This window comes from Dermacentor andersoni, chromosome 4, assembly GCF_023375885.2.
Source record: "Dermacentor andersoni chromosome 4, qqDerAnde1_hic_scaffold, whole genome shotgun sequence".
Lineage (NCBI taxonomy): Eukaryota > Metazoa > Arthropoda > Arachnida > Ixodida > Ixodidae > Dermacentor > Dermacentor andersoni.
Genome location: NC_092817.1, coordinates 37,330,469 through 37,355,274, shown reverse-complemented (window position 1 = coordinate 37,355,274; position 24,806 = coordinate 37,330,469). Strand labels below are relative to the sequence as shown.

At 44.3% G+C, this 24,806-nt stretch overlaps 1 protein-coding gene across 3 annotated transcripts in view; it reads left to right on the top strand.

Annotated features, from left to right (window-relative positions):
* The window catches only part of Klp64D (kinesin-like protein 64D), a 46,953-nt gene that overhangs the window by 8,149 nt on the left and 13,998 nt on the right, over positions 1-24,806 (top strand). For all 3 annotated transcript variants that reach the window (XM_072287785.1, XM_072287784.1, XM_055073613.2), the window contains 5 exons: positions 10,338-10,535; positions 15,098-15,272; positions 16,787-16,882; positions 17,813-17,960; positions 22,557-22,737. In XM_072287785.1, coding sequence (XP_072143886.1) covers positions 10,338-10,535; positions 15,098-15,272; positions 16,787-16,882; positions 17,813-17,960; positions 22,557-22,737 — 798 coding nt within the window. The remainder of the gene's footprint in view (positions 1-10,337; positions 10,536-15,097; positions 15,273-16,786; positions 16,883-17,812; positions 17,961-22,556; positions 22,738-24,806) is intronic.

Sequence of the window (24,806 nt, the reverse complement as noted above, 5' to 3'; positions counted from 1 at the left end):
TTGTGGATTAGGGAGTATTGTAATCGTCAATATGGATACGGATATGAAGAACTTTATTGAAAGGATCCTGTGAAGCGCTGCCTCTTAGGGCGACACCGCGGGTTGCTCCCACGTGGGAAAAGTTAGGCCTAACCTAACCGCCGCATTGCAGGCCCTCTGGACAGCCCAAAGCTGATGATGATATCCCGAGCTCTTGATGGCTGAGTTCCACTTCTGTTCTGTGATGTTCTTATCCTCTCATAGCAAGGGATACCGCCAGAGCATGTGTACTAAATAGCATGACCCTCCGAAGCTTGGACACTGTGAGCTAAAAACTTCTGGGAATAAACAGTGTATGAAAGCCAGACTAGGATAAGAGCTAGCTTAAAGCGCCCTAAAGCGCCACATGGGTGAATATATTGGGTAATGGCATTGTATTGCAGGATGACACCTTTGCTAAGAAAAGCACTTTCTGAGCAAATACTGTCGTGTCGTGACGGTGAAGAACTACAGAGGCACAACACAAGTCGCAAAACTAACTGTTTATTGGGCGAACCTATGCCCAGCAAGAGAAGTAAAACTCTGCTTAAGAATAGTGACGTGAATACTTGTCAATTGTATGTCCGGATCAAATGCATTGGCTATTTATGCTAGTGTAAGCTTTAGAATGATACTGCTATTCTCCTCGTGCATGCAATCGGATTGTGCAAGGCTCTGTGACAAGATAGACAACAGATAGAACCTGCGATAACACTCTATAAACTTCCGATACAAAAATCACTGCACCTTCCAGTCCGTGAAGATGGTCGAACAGCGAAGCTGTGTTAGTTACACCGAGTGTTACACCATCCAAATCAACCTTTGCAAGCAATTTAACTTGTAAATCTTTTGTTTCGCCATTCTTCCACCTTATTTTCGCTTTTGCGTGATTTGTGTAGTGAGCATGCTTTAGGAGTGCCTTCTTTTTATGGTTCTCCTAGTGTTTATTTATTTATTTTTTTGCGCGTGAGGTATGCTCTACGACAACGTGCCCCTTCACGAGCCAACTCTCGCTGACACTTGCGGTAGGCAGCTTCTTCCTCAGGAGTATGCACTACTCGTGGTCTTCTCATAGTTGTAGCTGGGATGGAATGTGCAGAACCACTAATCCAAAGCCCCCCACTGGAGATGTGGGTGCTGCACTCGTTTTGATTATTAGTTGGATTGGTTTGTCGATTGACGTCTTTGTGTTTCTTAATGAGGTTACACACACATTCAGCCGTGACGGAGAGCACGACATCAGTGATGGTATGCCCGCAGTCCGCTGTTGTCGCTTGCATTTAACGTTTCGAGTTTGCTCGGTGGCATGGTTGGCAGCATTTGCCCGGCATTACTGCTTATGATTCTTCAAAATTACATTGCTTCAAGATTAAATCTGTTCGTCATGTAAGACAATGAATGGCTCATACCCGCATAAGCAATGGCTCATGCCCTCGAAAACGTGCCTCACCATTATGATGACAGAAGAGAAGTGAAATTCTATGCTGGAATGACAAGCAGCAACAGAGCCAACTGTGGAAGAACATGACGGTGAACGTGGGAGCAGTGGCACGAGTGCATTCATGCCTTAGTGCCGAGCGAGCAATCTGTGAGAGAAGACGATGATGCTCAAGCTATTGTTGGATGATGATAGTTTTAGCGAACTCCGACAACGACGGCACAGGGTCCACATAAACAGCTTTGCTGTAAAAGGTGCGTCTTGCGCTGGGCAATAACGTTGAACATTTGTTAGCTGGTAAAGGGCTGTCACCGGGAAAGATAAATAAGTACACTTGGCAATATGCATTCTGTAAAGAAATCGGATAATTTGAACTAACTATTCAGCATGCACACGCCTGATCCCCATGGTGACCCCAATATTAAACCCTTTAGTAGCAGCATATGTCTTGGTGGAGCTTAGAGGACAGCAAATGCGTTGAACACGTACCCGTCATCTCCTGTCTAAAATGCCTATTTTCGGCCTGGTCTAGGAAGATTTTCAAGCAATAACCGTAGCTGACAACGTCTGATTATGGCAGTTACCCGATTCTAACACGCACCTTTTCTTATCTTTTTTCTTCCAAGAAAATTCGGCCGGAAATTGCCTGCCGCGGTGCAATCTCACACAATACCGAAGTCGCCTTCGCGGCGTTCGTATGCTTTACCGCATTACACTAATGAATTGCGGCAGAGCTGACTTTAGGAAACCGGCCACCATAGTGCAACACATATTACACCCTCGCCCTTTTTTCTTGCTAAAAGATCGGGTGGATGTTAGATTCCTACATTTAGTAGCTTTAGTGTCATTTCTATGTTAGTTTTCTACTATGGACACGAAAATATTACGAAAAGGTATTTGATTCAGTTGAGATACCGGCAGTCATAGAGGCATTGGTAATCAAGGGTTACAGAATGCTTACGTATATATCTTGGAAAATATCTACAGAGATCCCACAGGTACCTTAATTCTCCACAAGAAAAGTAGGAAGATACCTATAAAGAAAGGGGTCAGTCAAGGAGACACAATCTGTCCAATGCTATTTGCTGTGTGCTTGGAAGAATTATTCAAGCTATTAAACTGGGAAGGCTTAGGAGTGACGATCAACGGCGAATATCTCAGCAACCTTCGGTTTGCAGGTGACATTGTCCTGTTCAGCAACACTGGGGACGAGTTACAACATATGATTGAGGGCCTTAACAGAGAGAGTGTAAGAGCGGGGTTGAAGATTAACATGCAGAAGACAAAAATAAAGATCAATAGCTGGGCTAGGGCACAAGATTTCAGGATTGCCAGTCAGCCTCTAGAGTCTGTGAAGGAGTACGTTTACCTAGGTCTATTACTCACAGGGAACCCTGATCATGAGAAGGAAATTTACAGAAGAATAAAAATGGGTTGGAGTGCATATGACAGACACGGTAAGCTCCTGACTCGAAGCTTACTATTATCATTGAAAAGAAAGGTGTACAATGAGTGCATTTTGCCAGTGCTACCATATGGGGCAGAAACTTGGAGACTGACAAGGAAGCTTGAGAACAAGTTAAGGACTGCGTAAAGAGCGATGAAACGAAGAATGTTAGGCGTAATGTTAAGAGACAGAAAGAGAGCGGTGGTGGATCAGAGGGCAAACAGGGATAGCCGATATTCTAATTGACATTAAGAGAAAGAAATGGAGCTGGGCAGGTCATGTAATGCGTAGGTTAGGTAACCGGTGGACCATTAGGGTTACAGAATGAGTGCCAAGAGAAGGGAAGCACAGTCAAGGACTGCAGAAGACTAGGTGGTGCGATGAAATTAGGAAATTCACGGTCACTAGTTGGAATCAGTTGGCACAAGACATGGGTAATTGGAGATCGCAGGGAGAGGTCTTCGTCCTGCAGTGGACATAAAATGGGATGATGATGATGATGAGAAAGCGAGCGCACATTTGGTTCGGGGGCGTTTTAGTAGTGCAAAAATATTACCAAATTAATCAGGCGTGTTTTGTTGTTTTAGAGCGCAGTTCTTAGGCACCCTTCCTACGTTGACCTCGGCGGCGTCGTAACCGACAGAACGAACGCGGAGTGCAGCGGATGATGAAAGATGGCGATAACAAAGGGAGCGTGAGGAGGAAAGCGGAGTGCCACACGAGTCATGCTCCATGGTAGTGACCAGCTACGAGATGGCACCATAGTAGCGTGCGTCGTCATCTGGTCGCCGATTCTGTCATTACTAAGGCTTGCAATGAGCGCATCCACTGATACCATATATGGAAACTGTGGGAGATATGGGAGGGTTCTCCTCCGTACTCTTGGGACAAAGGAGCGACAACACAGTAGTGCAAACAATCACAAGGGCATTTATTGCACCTTTCATAGATCAATGCCTGCTAGCCGAGTTGCTATCTCCAAAACATGCCGATGGGCGCGCGACAAATCTAGAAGTCCGACTTACCGCGACCGCATAGCGAGCGAATATGTTCGCCCCATGCTGGATCCCAACGCCTGGTCGTTCGCGTGTACGGTCACGTGAACGGTGGCGCGTTCCAAGGCGGCCACGCGAGACGGTCTCGCAGAACCATGGATTGGCGCGCGCGCGCGGTACGTCCGGCGCGTTCGTCAGTCCGCCGCTCAAGAGCCAGAGCCTTTCTTTCCCGCGCCTAAGTAACCCCGCCGCAGCGCAACACTAGCGCCATCTCTCGCACTGCGCTTCAACCACCCCGACCGCCGCGGGCGCCAGGCCACGCGGCGGGCGAAGCCGCCCTGCAGGAGACGAGCTATGCGGGAAAACTAGATCTCAGGGGAGGCGTGAGAGTCACGCATCCCCACAAAACAAAGCGCTGATGTAAGCTTCGGACCCACTGCACATGCGCCACTTCGCCTGCGCCGCCACCGCTAGAGAATGTGCTCCGTGCAAGCCACGCATTCTCGTGATCACGCTTCCTTTCTGAACAGTGAGCGATGCAGCCGGTGAAAGTGGTTCCTCTGCCGCTGCTGCTGCTAAACGAGCTGCGCGAGCAGAACCTCTGCGCCGCCGCAGAGAGGACCCTGCCTTTCACATTCAAGTTCTTTGCCTCAGTATATCGCAAATTCAAAGCAACTGAACAGCTGCACGCAAAATTTGTTCTGTGAGTTGTTTAATTCGACCCACCGGATATTTCAATCAGTTTCATCGGTCCCATCAGGGCTGAATTAACGGGATTCGAATGTATTATGGCTGTTATCAACAGTCATTTTTAATTCTCTAACCAACTAGTCTCACAACTACAAGACTTTTGTCCATAAATTCGGGCTGTACAAATCTATGCTTGGATCTGTGGCATGTGAAACGATGATACTTGTGTATTGTAATTATTTTGATAAGCGGTGGGCAAATATTCATTTGATGTTTTTTTTTCCCACTTGGTTTGCCACACAGCATAACGTCATAATGGAGTTAAATATAAGCATGCAGGCCCGGTTATTATTTGATTCAGTATGAAAGATACATTTACTATTCCAAATATTCGAACATGCGAAAATTGCAGTCGTTGGGTTTTTAAGTAAACTTTGCCGCAGTAGAGCTGTGTTTTGCGGCAAAGCACACAATGTATTCCGTTGAAGCATATTTGCCGTACGGTGAAGTATATCAAAAGTAAGGAGGGGTCACTATCATGGGGCCACTGCTGGTACTTATGCCTACCCAACACTGTCACCTCAAGTGCCTATACTATACTGCGTTTTCTTGCATTTGGACAACACTAGCCAGTAGGAGGAAACATCTATCTGCTATTAATCTGAGGGCCTAAAAACACAGTTTCCAAACTACAATTTTGATCAGGTAGCAAGATTGGCAATGTTTTTTGACCCTTGCTTTAAAGCAGCCGAGTACCATCAGGATGCTTAATGGCAAATTGGGTTAAACAGCTGGCTTTTGCAGAAGCAAGGAAAGTTTCAACACCAAGGAACCCGGTTATGTCCACAACAATGAAACCTCCTGAAAGAGGCTCCTTCCACATCAGCACTGTGGAAAGACTGATAAGCTCATCAACCAGCAGAAATTTTCACTTGTTTGTGGTGACAATTTTCACTGCTATAAAAACAGGTTGAAAGATATGTGTCTGACGAAATTTTTCACCAAAAAGATCTGTGTGAGAGGTAGCATGCGTATGGTGCCTACTGTTGGCTTGACTTGCGAAGAGGTACTTACCAACACCACACTTTAATGTGTCCATTGAGTGGCTCTTTTCAGTGTCTGAAGGAATTGCGACATGCAGGAGGATGGTGGCTATGCACCAAATATGTCAAGCAGCTGTCCTTCTTTCATGACAACTTTAAATAACTGCACCTATGATACTGTCAAGAAAAGGTGTTGCACTAAAGTATTTTGTTGACCAAGAAGCATAATTTTCCTGTACATAATTTGCTATGCAATAAACTTGATTATTTTTTTGTACCTTTGGTTGGTTAAAAAAAAATAGAATTTTTGCATAACCAGCAGTATTCATATTTGAAAAATATACAAAAACATATTTTATTCACTTTGAAATTAAAGATTTGATTTTTCCACACCCCTAATGGTGAATTCCATTGGGAGAACAGGAGCAGAGGTGCGGCGCAGTGAGAGCAGGGACGCTCAACCCACCACTGGAACGCATCGTGCATCCAGAGAGCAAGTGGGAGAGGGACGTATGAGGAGAAATGTTCCATGTGATCAACGTTATCGACGTCCCAGCATTCTTTGTGGGAGAGCGGCAAAACACTTGTGATCGTGTTGTGATCTCTCGGGCTTGCCACTGTCACCATTTGTGGCCACGTACATACTTTTGTGCAATGTTCTTCTTAGGGCAGTGTGGCGACTTGCGAATTCAGCTTCCAATAGGTCTGCCACTGGCCACTTGATGCTGAAATTTCTTTTGAACAAAAAAAAAAGCAAGAAGCAGGCACTTTAGTGATCTCACCACCCTTGGAAGATGAACGTCTCACCTCCTTGTCGGAGTCTTTGCATGCAATATATGAATCCACTTTTGGTCTTTTCTCCAGCAGCGAAGAAAGCTCTTGAAACATTGCTGCATATATTTTATAGTCATCATCATCGCTAGTGTTTTCCGTTGAACTGCAACTCGAATCTGAACTTGAGCTCAAGCAGTTGTCGCTGCTGTCACCGTTAAGCGTCTCAAGCACTTCAGCAAGGCAAAGACGCTTTGCTGCTGCTGTCCCCCATGCATCCGACGACAGGCAAGTTGGACTAGAAATGCCAGCATCTGGTGCTGAATTGTTGCAAAGCTTACTTGTATCAACGACATCAAAATCACTGGGGCCAAAACACCAACTATGCTTGGCTGCTGCCATTGCTGCTGCGCTCGCCGGCTTAAGCAAGATAAAAATTAATGAGGAGAATATGACAGTATTAGTCACAGGACTTCCTCCATACTCCACTTTTCAGGCGAGAGCAGTTTGAACTGCTCCTGGCTGCTCTTGGCACATCAAAACTGCTCTCAGCACAGCAACGCTGCTCTTGTTCGACCACTGAAACATTCGGCGTTTAAAAAGCGCACTTTCAGCGTGCTTTTGAGTGCTCATGTTCTCCCAATGGAAATCATAATTTTGAAATATGTGCACATGCACCACTCATTTGCATTGTGTGGAATCGTGTGCTGAATTGTGGAGTGAATTTATGTGGTGCATGAAGAGGTGCTCAGATGTCGCACTATCAACAGGATGCGTCAAATGGAAGGAAGCAGGGAGTCATTTTGCGTGGAGAACACATTACTGTATTTTACAAATTGGGCAAAGGAGAGGCATACTCAAGTTGTAAATAACTGTAAACAGACAAAAGAAAAATAGTGAATTGGGCTAGTTGGTATTGATTCATAATTACTGCAACAGTGCAAACAACAAAGATGAAGGAGAGACAGCTCATGGTTCTGTCATTTCTTGTTTCCCCTTCATCTTCATTGTTTTCACTGTAGTAATTATGCACTCTTAAGAAAGTTTGACCCTTTGGGGCTTATCTTGTCCCACAACAATAATTGTCATCTGCCTCTCTTGCGTTTTCCTTCTTGAAAAATCTGCACTCACTAATTTTCTGTTGAGAATGCTATGTCACGCTGATAATGCTCATGTGGTTTGTGACCTGGAGTTACCAGGCTTGCAGTGTTAAAGAAAGGAAAGGCAAGCAAGGCAGATGGTGGTTATTGTTGCGGGACAAAATATTCCCCAAAGGGTGCAAACTTCTTTGGGAGTGTGTTACAAAGAAAGTTTAAATCAGGATTGTGTTTATATCTATCAGCATGGCAAAATTGGGGTGCGAAGCTGTAACTTGTAGTGGCACAACTGTCGCCTCCAAAGCAGGCAAAGAAAAAGAGGGCTAGCCTGCAGGTAGCACAAGATTAGAACACGCTAGTGCGCTCGACCTGAGTGGCTGCGGTGTCGGCTGCTCTTGACATTCCGCTGCACCATGGCTGCCCAGCCTAAATAAACTGTGGCTATGGTGGCTACCTCTTCGAGCTGGCTCCCACAAATTGGCGACCCGTATGACGGAGCCCAGCCATGCTAGTGCCGACTCGCAAATTGGTGGCCCGGACAACCGAGCCCAGCCATGACAGTGTCAGTGCACTGACGCTACTAAGGCAAGCGACATGGCCCCACGCAGTCTGGAAGATGTCCTGCGGTTGTAGGGTGTCCAGGAATTCTACATCGACATACTGGATATCTGGTTCCAGGCTCCAGCTGTCACCTTCCAGCCCCAACTTATGTGAGGAGTTGCGGGCAGCCATCCTCCTCACTTCGTCACCTTGAGCTCAGTCACAACTGCTCTCACCGTTTGAACCTTTGCATCATTCCGCGTCTGATCGTCCAACATCGCCTGCCTCCACTCACGCCGATGGTCAGCACACACCGTCCCCAGCATCAAACCTCTACTTGGTTCATGAGCCTCCTCCCCAGCTCAAAGGCAGCTGCGCAACGACTCTTTCCAAGGAATTCACTGAGCCAAACAGAAGTGCTTTCGGCTATTCTACGGCCCACCGCTCTCCCTCATTGGACGTTCTCGCAAGCTGTCCGCTTTCCATTTGGGGGCACCTCACTCATCACTGATAGAGAGGCTCTTCCACCAGCTCCACTAGGTGCAAATTTCGCTCTCGCAGGCACAGCAATGCCACAAGCGCAACCTTCGCAATGCATTCAGCGACCACCACAACCCTGATGCTACCGACATTTCAAATTTCACGGCAAGCAGCAGCAAGTGAGCCTTCCGATGTTTTGTGCTCACGCTTTCCACGGACGCAGCGCCTACCGAAGTGTTGCAGTGGCAGCTCTGCTGTTTGGTTATCTTCAATTTGAGAATCACTTCTATGTCAACAACATGAGTGACCAACACTTGTGTTATCTCCACGCAAGTCCCAAGCTGCCAGATGGTCTGCTTTTCGAGCTCCAACTTCTACAGGCACGGGCATCTGCGAGAACCTGTGGCAGGTCATGATTTCACACTAACGTATCACTGTGGCTGCGCCTTGCTCATAACCTATGCTGCTGGTGCTGCCTGGTACATCTCTCTCGGATGCCGTGAACCCGACACTACCAATGACGACACCATCTGCACACTTTACATGGACTTTACGATTGGACTATTTCAGTCATGTTTTGCACTAGGAGGGGGGCCCTGTAGCGGCGCGACTATCGCCTCCAAAGCAGGTGAAGAAAAAGAGGGCCAGCATGCAGGTAATGCAAGAATAGACTACGCTAGTGCACTTGACCAGAGCGGCTGCGGTGTCGGACGCTCCTGACATGCTGCTGCACCATAGCTGGCTGGCCTATGTAAACTGTGGCTACTGTAGCTACCTCTTCGCGCTGGCTCCCACAAACTTAAACACGAGAGCACTGCTGTTGGCACAGCACACTAGCTTTGTTTTTGCATGACAGTTTACAACATGAAGCAAGAAGTTCAGGATAAACTTTCTGCTTGTATGAAGTCTCAAACAAAGGCTGGCACAATAAAGCTACAACTAATGTCATGGGCAACCTGTCATTGCTGCACGGTAGAAAACTGGACCGGTTAGTTATACGTTCGTGGTGAATAGCGCAAGTAGGAACAAATTAATGAAAAAGGATCGTGTAGTGTCGTTGAGCAGAAATACGGGTGGGAAAAAATGGAGTGGACAGGACAGACGTTTGGTCCTGTCCACTCCGTTTTTTCCCACCCGTATTTCCACTCAACGACACTACATGATGCACCAACTGGCCCAACAGTCTATGCTTCTGAATGAAAAAGGAGACAGGACAAGGTCTGACAGGGCAGTGCTTATTTTACTTCCTTTCTTGTTCATCTCCTCCGTTTATGCTATCATGAACTCTTTATTGAGACAGAGGCACTGGAAGCAAGGTAGTAATGATTCTGTCACAGATTATAGATAAGCTTTGGTGCTTCTCGAGGTGTTAAAGGGACACACAACTGCTGAGAACATGTATAGAGATAACCCTGTTCCATGTTTATTATAAATCCATGTTTATTGAGATAAACATGGATTTCTATTTTTAATTCATTTCTAAAAGTTGATAAAGATAAAAGCCTTATATAAAGCTGCACTGTTGTGCACTGCACGATCTCCTGTTAAACCCCTGAGGAAGGAGCCAAGTTGTACCTTAAACATTGGGTTTAATAAATCTTTTCTTGTTGTTGCAGACATTATTAACTTATAAGCAAATATAACTTTATAGTCATTCCATGAATTTATAATTTTATGTAACTATAAGCCAACTGCACTGTGCTCTTCTTTCAGGGATTCAAAAAGAAGTGGGTGCTTCATTCAGGACTGCATCTTACTCACTGTTTTTTAGCTTTCAGAAATATTTATTGAGTATTGTGTTCTTGCTTTCCTTTCCAGGGTTCTGAGCGTCAGAGCAAAACGGGCTCTTCAGGTCAGAGGCTACGAGAGGCATCGAAAATCAACTTGTCGCTGTCAACCCTCGGCAATGTTATCTCTGCTCTGGTTGATGGCAAAAGCACGCACGTGCCTTATCGGAATTCGAAACTAACCCGCCTGTTGCAAGATTCACTTGGTGGGAATTCCAAGACCTTGATGGCAAGTAAAATTTGTTACCCTCTCCCATGAAATTGTGTTCGCACTTTATACATAGTGTGTGATACTGACAAAATGTGAAAAAATGTTTGCGGGCTACTTTTTCACATTTTTTCAAGTGCCCTGTAGGGGTTCTGAAAAAATGCTTTCACACTTTCTCAGGGGCCCTGCAGCTTCACTTCGATGGAGGCAGAATCCAATAACACTAATCTACACAAACTTATGTGTACAGTGAGGACTCTTGGTTAGTCAAAATTAATGCCGAGAACTCCTCTGCAAGATCTCTTAAGCCCAGACAGCATGTACGCTTGTGGACGCACGCAAGCTCTCATCCGCGTGCTCACACATGCACAGACGGTGCGGCACGGCCCGTACGCATTGAAATGTGGCGCGATCTCTGTGAACAGCTCCACTTTTATCGTGTGCTTAAGCTGCCTCGCGTTTGCAAGCCTGACTGCCCAGCTATGATGCGGTACATTCAGCTCTGAGTGAAGCAGATTTATATCACGTAGAAAAGTGCTTCTTCTTTCCTTTTTATGCTGATCCAACAGCTATAAAAATATAACAATTAGGTTTATAGATACCGAAGCATTTTTGAAACACTGTCAGCAACAAAGTACAAGTAGTGTCTGCCAAGGCGTCTATGAGTGAGCCCAGTGAGCGTGTGCTGTTGCACGTCTTTGTAGATGCAAACCGTCGTTCCTCGCGAGGCGTGGCAGGCGTTAGCTGCGTTGATGTGAGCTTGCACATGTCTGCAAGCGTACGTGTGGTCTGGGCTTTAGTGCCCTTAAATTGTAGCTTAGGTACCTTAAACACCGTGGATCAATGAATCAAATAATTTTTCAGTTCTTTTTTCTCCTATTAAACTTTGGTGATTGCTGTGCTTTGGCAATTGTCATCATGAGGCGCTCTCGGCTGTATTGAAGAGGTGCCGTTTTTTCTAATAGCTTCTAACAGCCACATGAGAAAAAAGAATGCTGTGTTAGGTGTGATGTGTGTTCAGTTTGCTTTCGATTCACATTATGATGTATCTTTGATGTGGGTTACGATTTATGTTACAGAAGAACTTCAGTTTGGCTTAGTTGGTGTTTACTGCATATCATATTGACCGCAAATAAAGACGGGGACAGGCGGAAGAAAACACATAAGGAGTTGAAAGTTACCGCCTGTGTTGTTTATGTGTTCTCTTCTGCTTCTCCCCGTCTTTATTTGCGGTCAATATAAGATTTATGTTTGGACAGGTGTTAGAGATAAGGAATGATAGACTGTCTGCAGTCATGGTGTGGCCAGCGGCCATGTGTACTTATCAGCTTCAAGGAGCACTTCTTGTGTACTTGAGCACTGCTTGTGCACTTCAAGGAGCATTGATTTGCAGCTGGACTACTTATGAAATGAAAAATTGTCATCCACCCAGTCCTGGCACAAAGCTACAAAAACCCATGTGGGTTCCTCAGAAAGAAAGCTTCACAGTTGAAGAAACATTTGTTGTGGTCTGGGATGCGAAACTGGATATCGACACCTTGCTGGGGCGCAAAGTTTCATTCACAGCATTGCGCATTATGTATAGTAAACCAAAAAAATTAGTGAGACGTGGGTTCCTTAAAGAAGCAAAATGCCTGCACAGTTCAGTCATGCACCCTGTAAAAATAGTGCAGTGCAGTATTGGCAGCACTTATTACTATGGACTGTTAACGTGAGTTCCAGGCTGCTTGCCCAATCTTCGCAGAAATGCAACCTTTTCACAAAGTCCACATCCAATAAATTTTTTGGCCCAATATTACAAAAGTGATCCTAGTTGGCTCTCTTTCACTGCTGTGAATGTTATCAGCACAACGAGAACTGAAAGTTACAGTTGTTAAGGGTTTAGATTTCTAATCCGTTAGCATTCTCAGGGTACTTCACGGACTTTCTGGGGGTTAACTATCTACCTACCTATGCACGTTAGTATCGAACCGTTTTTCTGCCTACCTGGGTCACTGTGTACTCCATGGTCGAATGATTAGAGCATTGGGCTGCTGTGCTGAAGGAACGGGGTTCGAATTTGAGACCAACCATCAGACCAAGTTGAGTCACTGATCACTGATTATGAGGGAATGTATACATATGTGCCACTCTTCAGCGAACCACCTTCCCGCCGACAAGGGTCACGGTAGATGCAGGACTGGGTATGTACCACTCTTAAATTAAAATCTTTGACGCCGACTTGGAGCACTGGGTCTGTGCTGGTCTTCAATAAACCCCTTTGATGCCAACTTAGGTCACTGGGTATGTGCCGCTCTACAATGACAAAAAAGATCCTTTAAATTTCTCCAATCCAGAATCAAACCCATGTCACAAGTGTTCCTCAAGTACAGCAATCCAATGCTTTAGCAGGCTGCACCACAAATGCACTAGGTATATGCTGCTTTTCAATGAACATCTTTCATGCCAATGCTTTATCGAGCTGTGCCACAAATGCACTGGGTATGTGCTGCTCTTGTATTAACATCTCACTAACTGTTGTGCAGCACATGTGATAGCGAAATTAACAAAACGTGAGATTGCGAGCTGCGCAGGGACAAGGGAAAATGAAACCTTTCGACCACCTGTGTCATTGTCAAGGGTAATGTCAATGAGCCCCTTCTTTTTTTTTTTAGGAATAAAATAGAGGTGGACAACTACCATTTTCTTCCGTCTTGTAATGCAATTATTCTTTTATTCAGTGATCGGTGGTTGAGTACTAGTGATACAATTATAATGAGGCATTACAATGACATCAGGATAGTACAAAGAATGTCCTGACAGTCTCTCAATTCATGTCCTACAATTACCTCACCCGCCGTGGTTGCTCAGTGGCTATGGTGTTAGGCTGCTGAGCACGAGGTCGCGGGATCGAATCCCGGCCACGGCGGCCGCATTTCGATGGGGGCGAAATGCGAAAACACCCGTGTACTTAGATTTAGGTGCACGTTAAAGAACCCCAGGTGGTCGAAATTTCCGGAGTCCTCCACTACGGCGTGCCTCATAATCAGAAAGTAGTTTTGGCACGTAAAACCCCATAATTTAATTTTAATTTTTTACAATTACCTCAATGTCTCGCTTAGCTCTGTTCTTGATAATATTCACACCTTAGATGTTTTTGAGTATTAGTCTATCACTTTAGCTTGAATTAATATTCGCCTTTTATGTCCGTTTACCTGAACCTGCATGCGAATGTGAGGCAATACACCTTATTGTCTTGTCTCTTCTCGATCAAGTCCCTCAGTGGTTGCCATATTCGAATGACACTTGACTATTTCTACCACTTACCAGTCTTACTCCACTCTCACAACCACAGCTGTGCACCAATATGGTCTTATGACACTGCCCTACATTGGTGCAGCCTAATCATGTGTGTACCACTATGTGGCTTCCAGTAGCAAAACAAAAAAGATCTGGGCAGTTTGCTGCATGATTGAAATTATAAGCCAGTAGGCCCAGCCAGCTGTGCAAAAGCCAGTTGTTGCAAAACTGCAAGATTATTGCACAAAAGTGCAGTGAATACACATCAGGATGTAGACCTATACAGATATAAAGCACTCATTCAAGCAGCTCATGGCTAGAACTACCGTATTTTGTGCATATAACCCGCACCAAACAGTAATAATATTTAGAAATGTTATCGGGGTGCAGGTCACATGCAAATTTTGCATGTGCTGGCTCTTGAAACTTGTACTAACTGCAAGCAAGTCCTCACAGTCCTTGCGCTGGGTAGGGACAGTGTGTGGCCTGCTATCACAGTACACAATGACGTTGGCACCGCAACCTCTCGGCAGCATTATATGTTCCTGTGTGCTTAAGTCACTGAAATATAGTCCAGCACTGCGAGCCCGTGTGTCCTTATTAGGAGCATCAGTGAGGTCTGTGGCGATGAGATGAGCCTGAGAAGATAGGTGTCCTGTGTTTATGATAAGCATATGCTTCTCTTAATTTCTAGCTTGTTTTGTGGCCACACTTTTGCGTTTTACGCAAAACGCTGCAGTGCCAGTTCTAGGGCGCCATTTTACTAATTGATGGCAGTAAAGGGCGGTGATTACGTATGCAGCGTCACACTGCTTTGTTCATGGCAGGGGACTTGAATTACGTTAGGGGAATGCGGCCACTTCAATTGTTATTTTCTCTGGAACTAAGTCCTTTCTTGGCAAGAAACAAGTGCTACAAGGTTTTCGGAATGGTATTTTATTATTCCACATTGACTTAATATTTGCCTTTAGTTTCCCTTTAAGAGATATGAATTTGGAGAAGTGTGTCATGAGCATTTTCAGAGGTAAATGCAGCCACGCGACGCCTTGTTCTCAGTGCACTGACAGGAGACGTTCTGTTGTCATATTTTAAGTTTCGGCGAAAAATAATTAGTTTCTTTCCCTAACTTTTATTGAGAGTTGTGGGCCATTAGAGTACATCCATAAATATCCTATTCTGTTGTGATGCCCAATCTCTGCATGTTAACGCAATAACTTCAATTATTGCATGTCTGAGTGCCTGGTAAACATTAACTTTTGTCGCTGTATTTCTCTGATGCTTACGTATTTATTCAATATTTACAGTGCACCAATATTGGCCCTGCCGACTATAACTATGATGAAACAATTAGTGCTCTTCGTTATGCCAACCGAGCCAAGAACATAAAGAACAAGGCCCGTATCAATGAAGATCCAAAGGATGCCCTGCTTCGTCAGTTTCAAAAGGAAATTGAAGACCTCAGAAAACAGCTGCAGGAAGGTGTGCTGTCTTTTTCCATTTATAGATGGTCAGCCATCTAGCTATATTGTAGGTGGTTTTAAGTTTTACATCACACAAGTTAATATTTTAAACTGATGCAGTGTTATGCTCGCCTTTGAATTGACAAATGTAAAGAAATTGTTACTGCTTGCCAGCATTCATTAACTAAGAGCATAAGTTATTTTTTGAAATGGTGAACCTGGATTTTTTTTTTATTATTATTATTCAGCATTGATTTAGACACAGTGAAGGTCTTGGATGGCAAGGCTAAAGGCAGTACATTGTCTGCCTGACTAAGGCCCTGTCACCCATACATTTGAGAGGACATAAGTCTTTTCCAGAAAAGTAGTTGTGATGGCTTATGTGCTGTTGATGTTACAGGAACATGCTTTTACGAAGGTGATGACAGGTGCGATTTCTCTGCATTCCATCCACGAGATACAGTCAAACCTGAATATAATGAACACAGATATAACTGTGATTATCAGATATAATGAACTAAACCTGAAATATTTCTTACTGATATCAGTGTATGATGAATTTATGCTTATATAATGAATATTACATCTAAAAAAGGTATTTTTATGTCTTATGCGACTTCTTTATACATAACGAGGTTTGACTGTATATTAACCCTTTGAGGGTCAAATTATATTGAAAAAAGCTTTCCCAGGTGGTCAAATGACTTTATTGCGGATCTTGAATGTACAAAATGTATAAAGTCGGGAATAAATAGTAAAAAATAATTAGGGACAGTATTTTGGTGTCGGCATTACTCAGAACTGCAAAATGTTCAATAGTATTTCCGAGCGTGGTACTCCTTGAAACACGGGTCTACGCACAGCGTCTTATCGCAGTCTGCACACCTAAAATGCGTGTCTGTTCTCTTGGAGAGAGGAGTTGTGTTGGCGCACACATGACATCTCTGCGTGCGGTTGCCTTGGGCAGAGGTCTGAGGCACCCTCTCGCGTAAGCGCGTTGCCACTGAGAGCGAGAATACCTCGCGAACGGCGCTGATAAGCAAGCTAAGAGCAGCGCCAATCAAGATAGAAATCAACTTCCACCGCCATGCAAGAGAATGCCGACAAAGAAAAAAATGACGTTTCGCGCGCCTCCGTTGCGATCACGCGGCGAAACCGAAACCGCCAAAGGGGCGTTGCCGCAGTCTGAGCGACGTGCTGAAGCTAGCAATCAGCTCTGTTTATCTCCCCAAGAAGGTAGCACCATTTTCAAACGCATCTTATAAGGGCTAAGAGGTGGCAGCACCTCCCGGTGAGGACGCATCGTCATTATGGCGCGAAATTTCAAACGGAGGGTCGGAACCGTACCCGTACGGCAAAGACCTTGCGGGACAGAAAACTGCCGCCGTACATGTACCGCTAAAACCTTCAAAGGGTTAATTGATTATTTGTCTGTTGAAGTAGCTTCAGCAGGAAAATACTTTCTGGTAATGGTGTGGTAGCTGTTAGTCAGGCATAAATTGCAGATTTCTTAGAGTATCTATTGCTGTTTAGGGGCTGATGATTCAACACCGGAGGATGACAGTAGTGAAGAAGCTAGCTGTGGTGATGACAACACTGATAAAAAGGACAAGCGGAAACGAAAAAAAGGTTCGTGAATTTCACATCTTTTTCAGTGCACTCCCGATAGTTCATTTGTTCATTTAATGATAGTAGTTTGAATGCTTCCTGCATGTTGTATTTGCTTCATAAATTCTCTCTCAGTAGAGTTCCTTTCACTACAAGGCTAACTTATCTACTGTTTTAGAGTAACGGCTACCTGTACAGTCTTTGTTAGAAGAAACAAAACTACCAGAGGCACAATCCTGCTGTGTTGTGGCTGGGTGATGCTAGAAATTTCTGGAAAATGATTACGAGACTTAATCTCCTTTTTGATCTCTCTGACTATTGAACTGAAGGACTTTTTCACTGCAGGACGCAGCGTGACGCCAACAGCACAACCTTTAGCCAGCTGCACTCATGTGTGCACTGTTTTTATTTATTTTGACAAAGGGTGCACACACTCGCTATATGTGGTGTCAGGAGACCACATGTGACCCATCGTCAGACAAGTTCCTTGACGTCCGCCAACTTTAAATGCAGTGTACCAGGTTTTCAGCCTTAAGTAAATGGGTTGCAGGTGCATCACCATTTTTTCTATCATTCCTATTACTACATTTACACACCTTGTGCACTCACTGGTTTCTTTCCCACAGTGATGACACTGGGCTAAAATTAACGAGGAAGTTAATGAACTTTAGTTAAATGGCTTACAAATATTCAAAAATTATTCCTTTCTCTGTTGCATCACTTTTGAGGTCACCTAGCGCCTTTGCTGCAACATGTGGTACATACGCACCATGTTGCTGCTTTGAAAATCAGCTATTATCTCACCAGCCCAAATCTTGCCAAGCATAGTATAAGTCCCCTTGTGTCTGTGATGGTTGACTTGTACTCTGGAGGACATCAATAAAGAGGCATTCATTGCCACATCTGTTTGTGTGTGTATGGGCCATATATGCTGCTTTGTTGTTTCTGCAGCCATTTCCGAGGAGAAGATGCGTGAGATACAAGCGCAGATTTTAGCGGACCGAAAGACCTTATCAGAAAAAAAAGACATGGCCCAGGAAGAGCGTGACCGTCTCGCTAGTGAGCTTGAGATGAGAGAACAACAGCTGAATGCAGCAAGGTTGGTTCTTGCTGCTTGAGTGCTCTTTCGTTGTGTTATATTGTTCATAGTGTTATCATATGCCTTGTTTTTTTGTTTTTTTTTGTTTGTTTTTTTTTTAGCCTGTCTACATGGTTTGTGCACACTTGTACTGAAATTTCGAGATGTTTGTGAGTAAGCCTTTCGCCCCCTCCCCCCCCTGCCACAATATGTATATATATAGCCTTTAATATCGGTTGCACTTGAAGAAACTTCATATGACCTCGAAGAATTGTTCACTGAATTGACCGTCTTATATGAGTATTTACAAGACCTCATAGTAAGAGACAGTTGAATTTCACAGCGCGAGTCCAAAGAGACTGGTCTCTTGGTGGTGTAGTCTTCCTCCGTGTAACTGTCTTATACTTCGCTATCACTAGTACTGCCTCGCCTTTCCAGTGCCTCGCCTTTCCACCGATATTGCAGCCTCTTTTCTTCCTTTTCCTTTCTCTTTCTTTTCTTTCGTTTTTTACTGTGAGTCCAGTATAAGGGCTGCTGAGCATGTGCAATATTGATTCTGATTTCGAGTGAATCCAGCTTGGCCTCATTTCGGTTACTGAGTGAATTATATATATTTATGACTTCTGCATGCAAGTGGCGATGTTTCCATCCGTAATAAATGTTGTAAATTATCAGATTAGATTTTTTTTTTAGTGACTTGTTACGAATGTCTACTGGAAAGGGAAGCAATACTGAGACATGTATCGTTCGCCTGCATTTCACACACCGTTGATGAAAGACTCTGCAGGAGGGGTCGCTGAAGTCTGTAGGATCTTTTTCAGGGTCAAAAAAGCACACCAAGCAATTTGGAGCGACGTTAACATCAAGCAACATATTCATTCTCTGTGCATAGGCTATCCATGCCATTAGAAATAATTGTTACTTGGCTACCTCCTTCTCTTTAAAAAATATAATAAACGTTGTCCTGTGTATATATTTAAATATATTCCATTTGTGCATGGTGCTCACAGTGAAATGTTAAAAAAGGTTGCTTGTCCTCCTATTGTCAGGATTTCATAAATAACGAGAAAATATTAATTAAAATCTATGCACATCCATGCAAACGATGATGCAGTGAGCTTTTAGCCACAATAAAATTGTAAGTGAAAAGGTAGAGCAACTGAAAAGAAACCTCAAATGATGTGGGTATCAGCACTCTGGTAATAACACTGTGGCATGCAAAATCAGTGGTGACGATGAGCCACAGTAAACAGGAGTATATTTTAACTGAGCATAACGCCCTAGCTGACGGTCATTCCTCGGCAGATAAATCTCCCAGCTGCCTCCCGCCGGCCGCTCGTGATCTATGCCATGCGTCCACTTCGCTTCCTAGGCAATGGCCTGTCCATATCCATCAGCCATTCTCATCTTCCTTGACGTCGATGCTGCTACAGGAAGCCCCCCCTCTAGTGACGGAGCCAAGCAAGTAGTTGGAACGATACTTTGAGGAGTTTGGGTCGTGGTGTTGGGAGTTGAAGTGTGTTTGAAGACTGGCAAGCACCAACTGGCTCTGGGCTAATTGGTTTATCCGGTGATTGAGGAGTGGGTCTTCAACCAAGGCGGATTTGAGGTGATAGATAGAGATATTGTCCTGTCGGCTGTTTTAGTCCACGGTGAAATGTTCATTGACACGTTGAATTACACGGTATGCACGGTATGTCGTAAGGGCATTGCAGGGGCTTCCATACGGAGTCACGGCGGACGAAAACATAAGAGGACATCGCCAGCTCTTTGGGAATATGCAATGTGGTACGGTGCTGGTAGCGTAGTTCAGGAGTACGAAGTGCTCAGAATGAAGCTCACAGCCTGTTGATGTAGTTGGTGGGGTCAGGGCATGGTGATGAAACGGTAAGGTGAAAGAACTCCCCTGGAAGGCGAAGTGGTGCTCCAAAAACCATCTTGGCAGGCGTACAGCACAGATCCTGCTTTAGTGTAGCCCGAAAACTCAGCATAATTGAGGTAGTGATGTAGACAAGTGAGTGGTGTCAGGCTGCGCTCTGAGCGAGGTCTTGATGCATCTATGAAAATGTTCAACAAGACCATTGGCGATGAGGTGATATGCCGTAATGTGTATGCAAGAAGTGCCTAGGAGGGTCAGTAGGTTATTGAATAGTGCTGATTCAAACTGGCGTCCTGTGTTGGTTGTAATAGTAAATGGTATGCCATATCTCAAAACCCAGCCCGTGACGAACGCGTTTGCGATGGCTCAATATGGATGTCGGGTAGAAGGAAGCATCTGGCAATCGTGTAAAGCAATCTGTGCAGGTTAGGAGGTAGGTGTCCCCACTCGATGGCAGCCATGGCCCCAAAATGTCGATGTGTACCTTGTTCAATTGTTCAGATGGTGGAGTAAACGAGCCAAAAGGTGCCCTTTTGTGTTGGTGGACCTCTGATTGTTGGCATACCAGACAATCACACGTCCAGGCACATACGTCCTTGTTGATGCCTGGCCAGACGAAATGTTGTGTCACCAGATGTTGGATGGCCCGGATTCCAGGGTGGAATAGTTTATGAAGGGCATTGAAAACGGTGTGGCAGAAATTGAGCGGAACAACCTGACGTGGAGTGCACGCGGAGACATCACAAAGAGTAGGGGCGTGGACAAACTGCTAGTGGTCGCCAAAGCCATGTGGACGGAGGTGGGTAAACGTAGCAACAATTCTCTATGCAAATTTTGATCGAAGACGGTTGCCTTGTCTCCAAGGAGCTGTTGAAAATGAGGCAGGAGCTGTGAAGGTTTGCGATCCCCGAGCTCTTCAGTTTAGAGAAACTGCTGTAGCAGTCACTGTTTCAACGTTGTACGTTTGACGAGTTCGCTCATGAGGATGTCGAAAGGGTCTGTCAATGGGGGTTGAAGGATCAGGTCGGGAAGCTCGGTGGCAATCTCAGGTGGCAGTAAGGATTTGAGATGGTTGAATTTTTTAGTCTGTGACGTGACTCATACGATAGCAAACTGGCTGTTTATTGGCAAGCAAAACTCCTTCTCTGCGTTCTCCCACACAGGAGCTTGAGGATCGCATGACGCATACGTCATGGGCTCCACATTCATTTTTTTTTCTCCTCGCCTTGCAGCACGACACACTTCTGCTGGTGGCATTGCACGTGAGCTGTTGCGATTGTCTCGTTTTGCGCAGCGCATGATTTGGCGTGCTGTGCACGAGGACACCTGACTAGCAGTATAAGCCAGTACTACACGAATACTGAGACAGACACAAGCAGATCACAGGGCATGATCCCATATTGGAACGTAGTAGAAATTGACATACTTTTGGTGTCTGCGCACACGACTGCACGATGTGGGAAAAAACAGACGAAATGGAAGTACATCGCTCTTGCTGCGGTGCGAAGTAAAACAAAAACATGCAGACATTCGGTTTGTGTGTTTTATTATTTCTCTAAGCTTTAATTCATTTATTCAAGCAATATATAACAGATGTTGCCTTGAATAATTCTCGAAGTCGCGTGTCACCACGACAGATGTCACAGTGCAAACACGTCACAGCGCACGTATGTACGTCACAGTGTTTGTCGGCGCACTAGCACGTGTACATCATCCTCCGGCTTGAAGCGTGGCGGCTGCGAGGAGAAGGAAAAACTGCACTCAATTTGATTACAATTTGATATTTTAGATCTTTCCACGGCGCGTGGTGATGTAATACTTTGCCGACACGATCATTATCGCACAATGCGCTTGTCAGCTCAAAATGGCCAGACCTGGTGAGGGGCCTCTTAAAACTGGAAGCTGTGACAGATGAACATGACAGAGTACAGTAGTTAGTAAGATGATTTTGAGACAAAATATTTGGTAAGAAATTAATAGGTTTATTGCTGGAATAAAGTATGTTCAGTTAATGTTTAACTGATTTGGCTGCTTAATTATTTTCTTTATCTAAGCAGTATGAACCGCATTAGCAGCAGTTGAAAATAATTTTGAGTGGCGCTTGCATTGAGGCATATGTCTATTTGTTGTCTATCTGTAACTGCAAGCAGGTGAATAAGGGGTTTCTCATGCCTGCCAACTTTTATGACTGCCGTTAAATGCGTGATTTTTAGGGCTTGTTTACGGTTGTCGTGCATTGACACCAATAACTTTACAATTTTTAATTTGTGTTCGCTTGAGGGCAAAACTGATCTCATGTGGATGCATGAAATGAATGCATGAATGCAGGTTTTGATGTTAAAGCTGTTGCAGACAAATTTTTCAAGTGCCTGACTTTTTTTTTCCCACCCAATTATTTGGACCTGCTCGCAGCAGCACCACCCACCCACAGAACCAATGTATAGCAGTAGCAGAAATTTCAGCTTCCGTTAGAGCATTTTTTAGCTCGTACTGTATTTTTACTATATTTAGGTTGGCAGGTCTGGTTTCATTTCCTCACCCTTCTGAGGGAAGTGCATTTAAGCTGTCTTCTGTTGGGTTGCTTTGAGTTGAGTTGCATACCGAGTTGCATTCTGAATTGAGTTTTTTAGTACAATCTGTCATGTCACCCTAGCTACTGCAAGAATGTAATCAAAACCGACATCATTTCTTAAACTATTCTTAAACTGTGCTCATCTTTTGGGGATTTCTATTTGCAGAGAAGAGCAGGAAGGCTTGATGCAAAAGCTTCATGCGCTCGAAAAGAAGATCATCGTCGGAGGTGAGAACCTCCTCCAAAAGGCTGAAGAACAGGAGCGACTCTTGGAAGAGAGTGCACGAGAGCTTGAAGACAGGAAGCGAAAAGAAGCTGCTCTCAGAGAAGCCCTCGAGCAAAAGGAGGTAGGTGTATTTCTTCTTGTTTGAGCAACATTTTGTTTTGTGCCGATACAAAGGCTTGTGGAACTTAGGGGTAAAAAAAGAACTTACAGTAATTTTCTGGACTGTAGTTGGCTGACTACATGTGTTTAATTGTTTAAATTTTGCATGATGTAGACTATCTGTCAGTGCGAACTGTAGATAATTTAATTTTTAAGGTCATAGGCACCCTTAAAAATATTAGAGTCAACTGCACCTGCAACTTTATCATGCTAAGTCACAAAGCAAGATCAACTGCATTCTGATGAAACAGAAAAACCGACTGTATACTGGTTATGGACAACTTAAAGAAAAAAAAAAATCAAGACCCATTCCACCCTGTGAATGTGGTTGGACAGCAAAGCTATGAGGGGACCACCACCTATACTTAGCATATTTAGTGCCAGCGAACAAGGACAGAAGGGAGACGACACCACAATGCGCCCCCTTCTGTCCTTGTTTGCTGGCGCTAAATATGCTTTCCAAGTCAGTTTACCAACACGGCCAACAAATGGCAACTCTGAGGCTTGTTGTTCTGCCGTGTGACCCGATGGAGACAACACACTGCCGTGTTCACGCGACGAAAAGTGGAAACACTGCGTGTTAACCGATACGTACGCAATAAGCTGGTACGGTTTATGCGGATACAAAACACATTATGTTCAATGGCCACTGAGTCGGGAATTTGAGTTTACTACTTTTAAAATGAAACTACTGTTTAAGCGGGTACGGTTTAACGAGGTTTTACTGTAGCTGCAAAGCCGCGAAACCTGCTGTTGGTGCTCCTTCCGTAGCATTATCAAGGTGACGTGCTGTCTGTTCGGGTTTGCGACAGGCAGTGAAGTTGTTTTCAAACAGCTTATTTTAGGGCTCTGCCTTATGATGCGGGCGGAAGCGCAGTGACGTGGTATTTTTCATATTTCATGAGGTTTGTTTGCCAGTCAAAAAAAAAAAAAAAAATTGCACGTAATTCGTGCGTTCCAGAAAACACAACAGTTATGTGTCATTTGGGGGTGCCTACAAATGCCTCATTGACGCTTTGATAATTAGGACAGTACTTCTGGAACAAGATAATTCATTGCAATTGCCAAAATAAATTTCAGGGACAGAAGAATTACTGGCGGCTACTGCACTGTACTGGAAGCAATATGCACTAGGTTTCCTTCGAGTAACGCAACTGCTCTTTTTTAAAGTCTTGGTGCATGATAAATGGGGCACCCTGTATAATCCACTCAGTAACTAAAATGAGGCCAAGTCGGATTCACTCGAAATCAGAATCAACGGCGGTCATTCACAGGAGTGCTTATACTCGGAGTCACAGAAAAAGACAAAAAATTAATAAAAGATAACAGAGAAAGGGTGCAGTTTTGCCGGAAGAGGGAAGTAGTATTAGTGATAGCGAAGTATACGACAATTACGTGAAGGTAGATTACACCACCGAGAGACGCCGGATTCTTGGTAGTGGGAGAGGACTCAGGCTGTGAAATTGAACTGTCTCTTACTATGAGGTCTTGTAAATTCTCATATAAAGTCGTCACTTCAGTGAACAATTACCTTTTCCATACCCCCTGTGTAGGGTAGCAAACCAGGTGCTCATCTGGTTGACCTTCCTGCCTTTCCTGTCCTTCCTTTCTCTCTCTCCGAGGTCACACGAAGTTTATTCAAGTGCAATATATATATATATATATATATATATATACATATATATATATATATATATATATATTAAATGGGGTTTGGAAAGCTGATCGGCTCCCCCTCCCCCTTTTCGGAATAATGAAAACCTTCCCGCTATGTGTGCAACCATGGGCGCTATAATTTAAAACTATCCCAAACTTTTCTATTCCAATTCTGCAATCAGCCCTCCATAATCGGTCAAAAAAATTTGCGAGTCACCACCCACAGCACCTGTTAGTCACGTGACGTCACAAAAACCCCGAAAATGCCCCATCTGATGTATGTGTCCACTGATTATGCATGATTAGTTCAAACAAAAGAAAAATAATAATTTCTGATTTGGCACCTTTTTCACCATTAGTGAAAAAGGCATAATT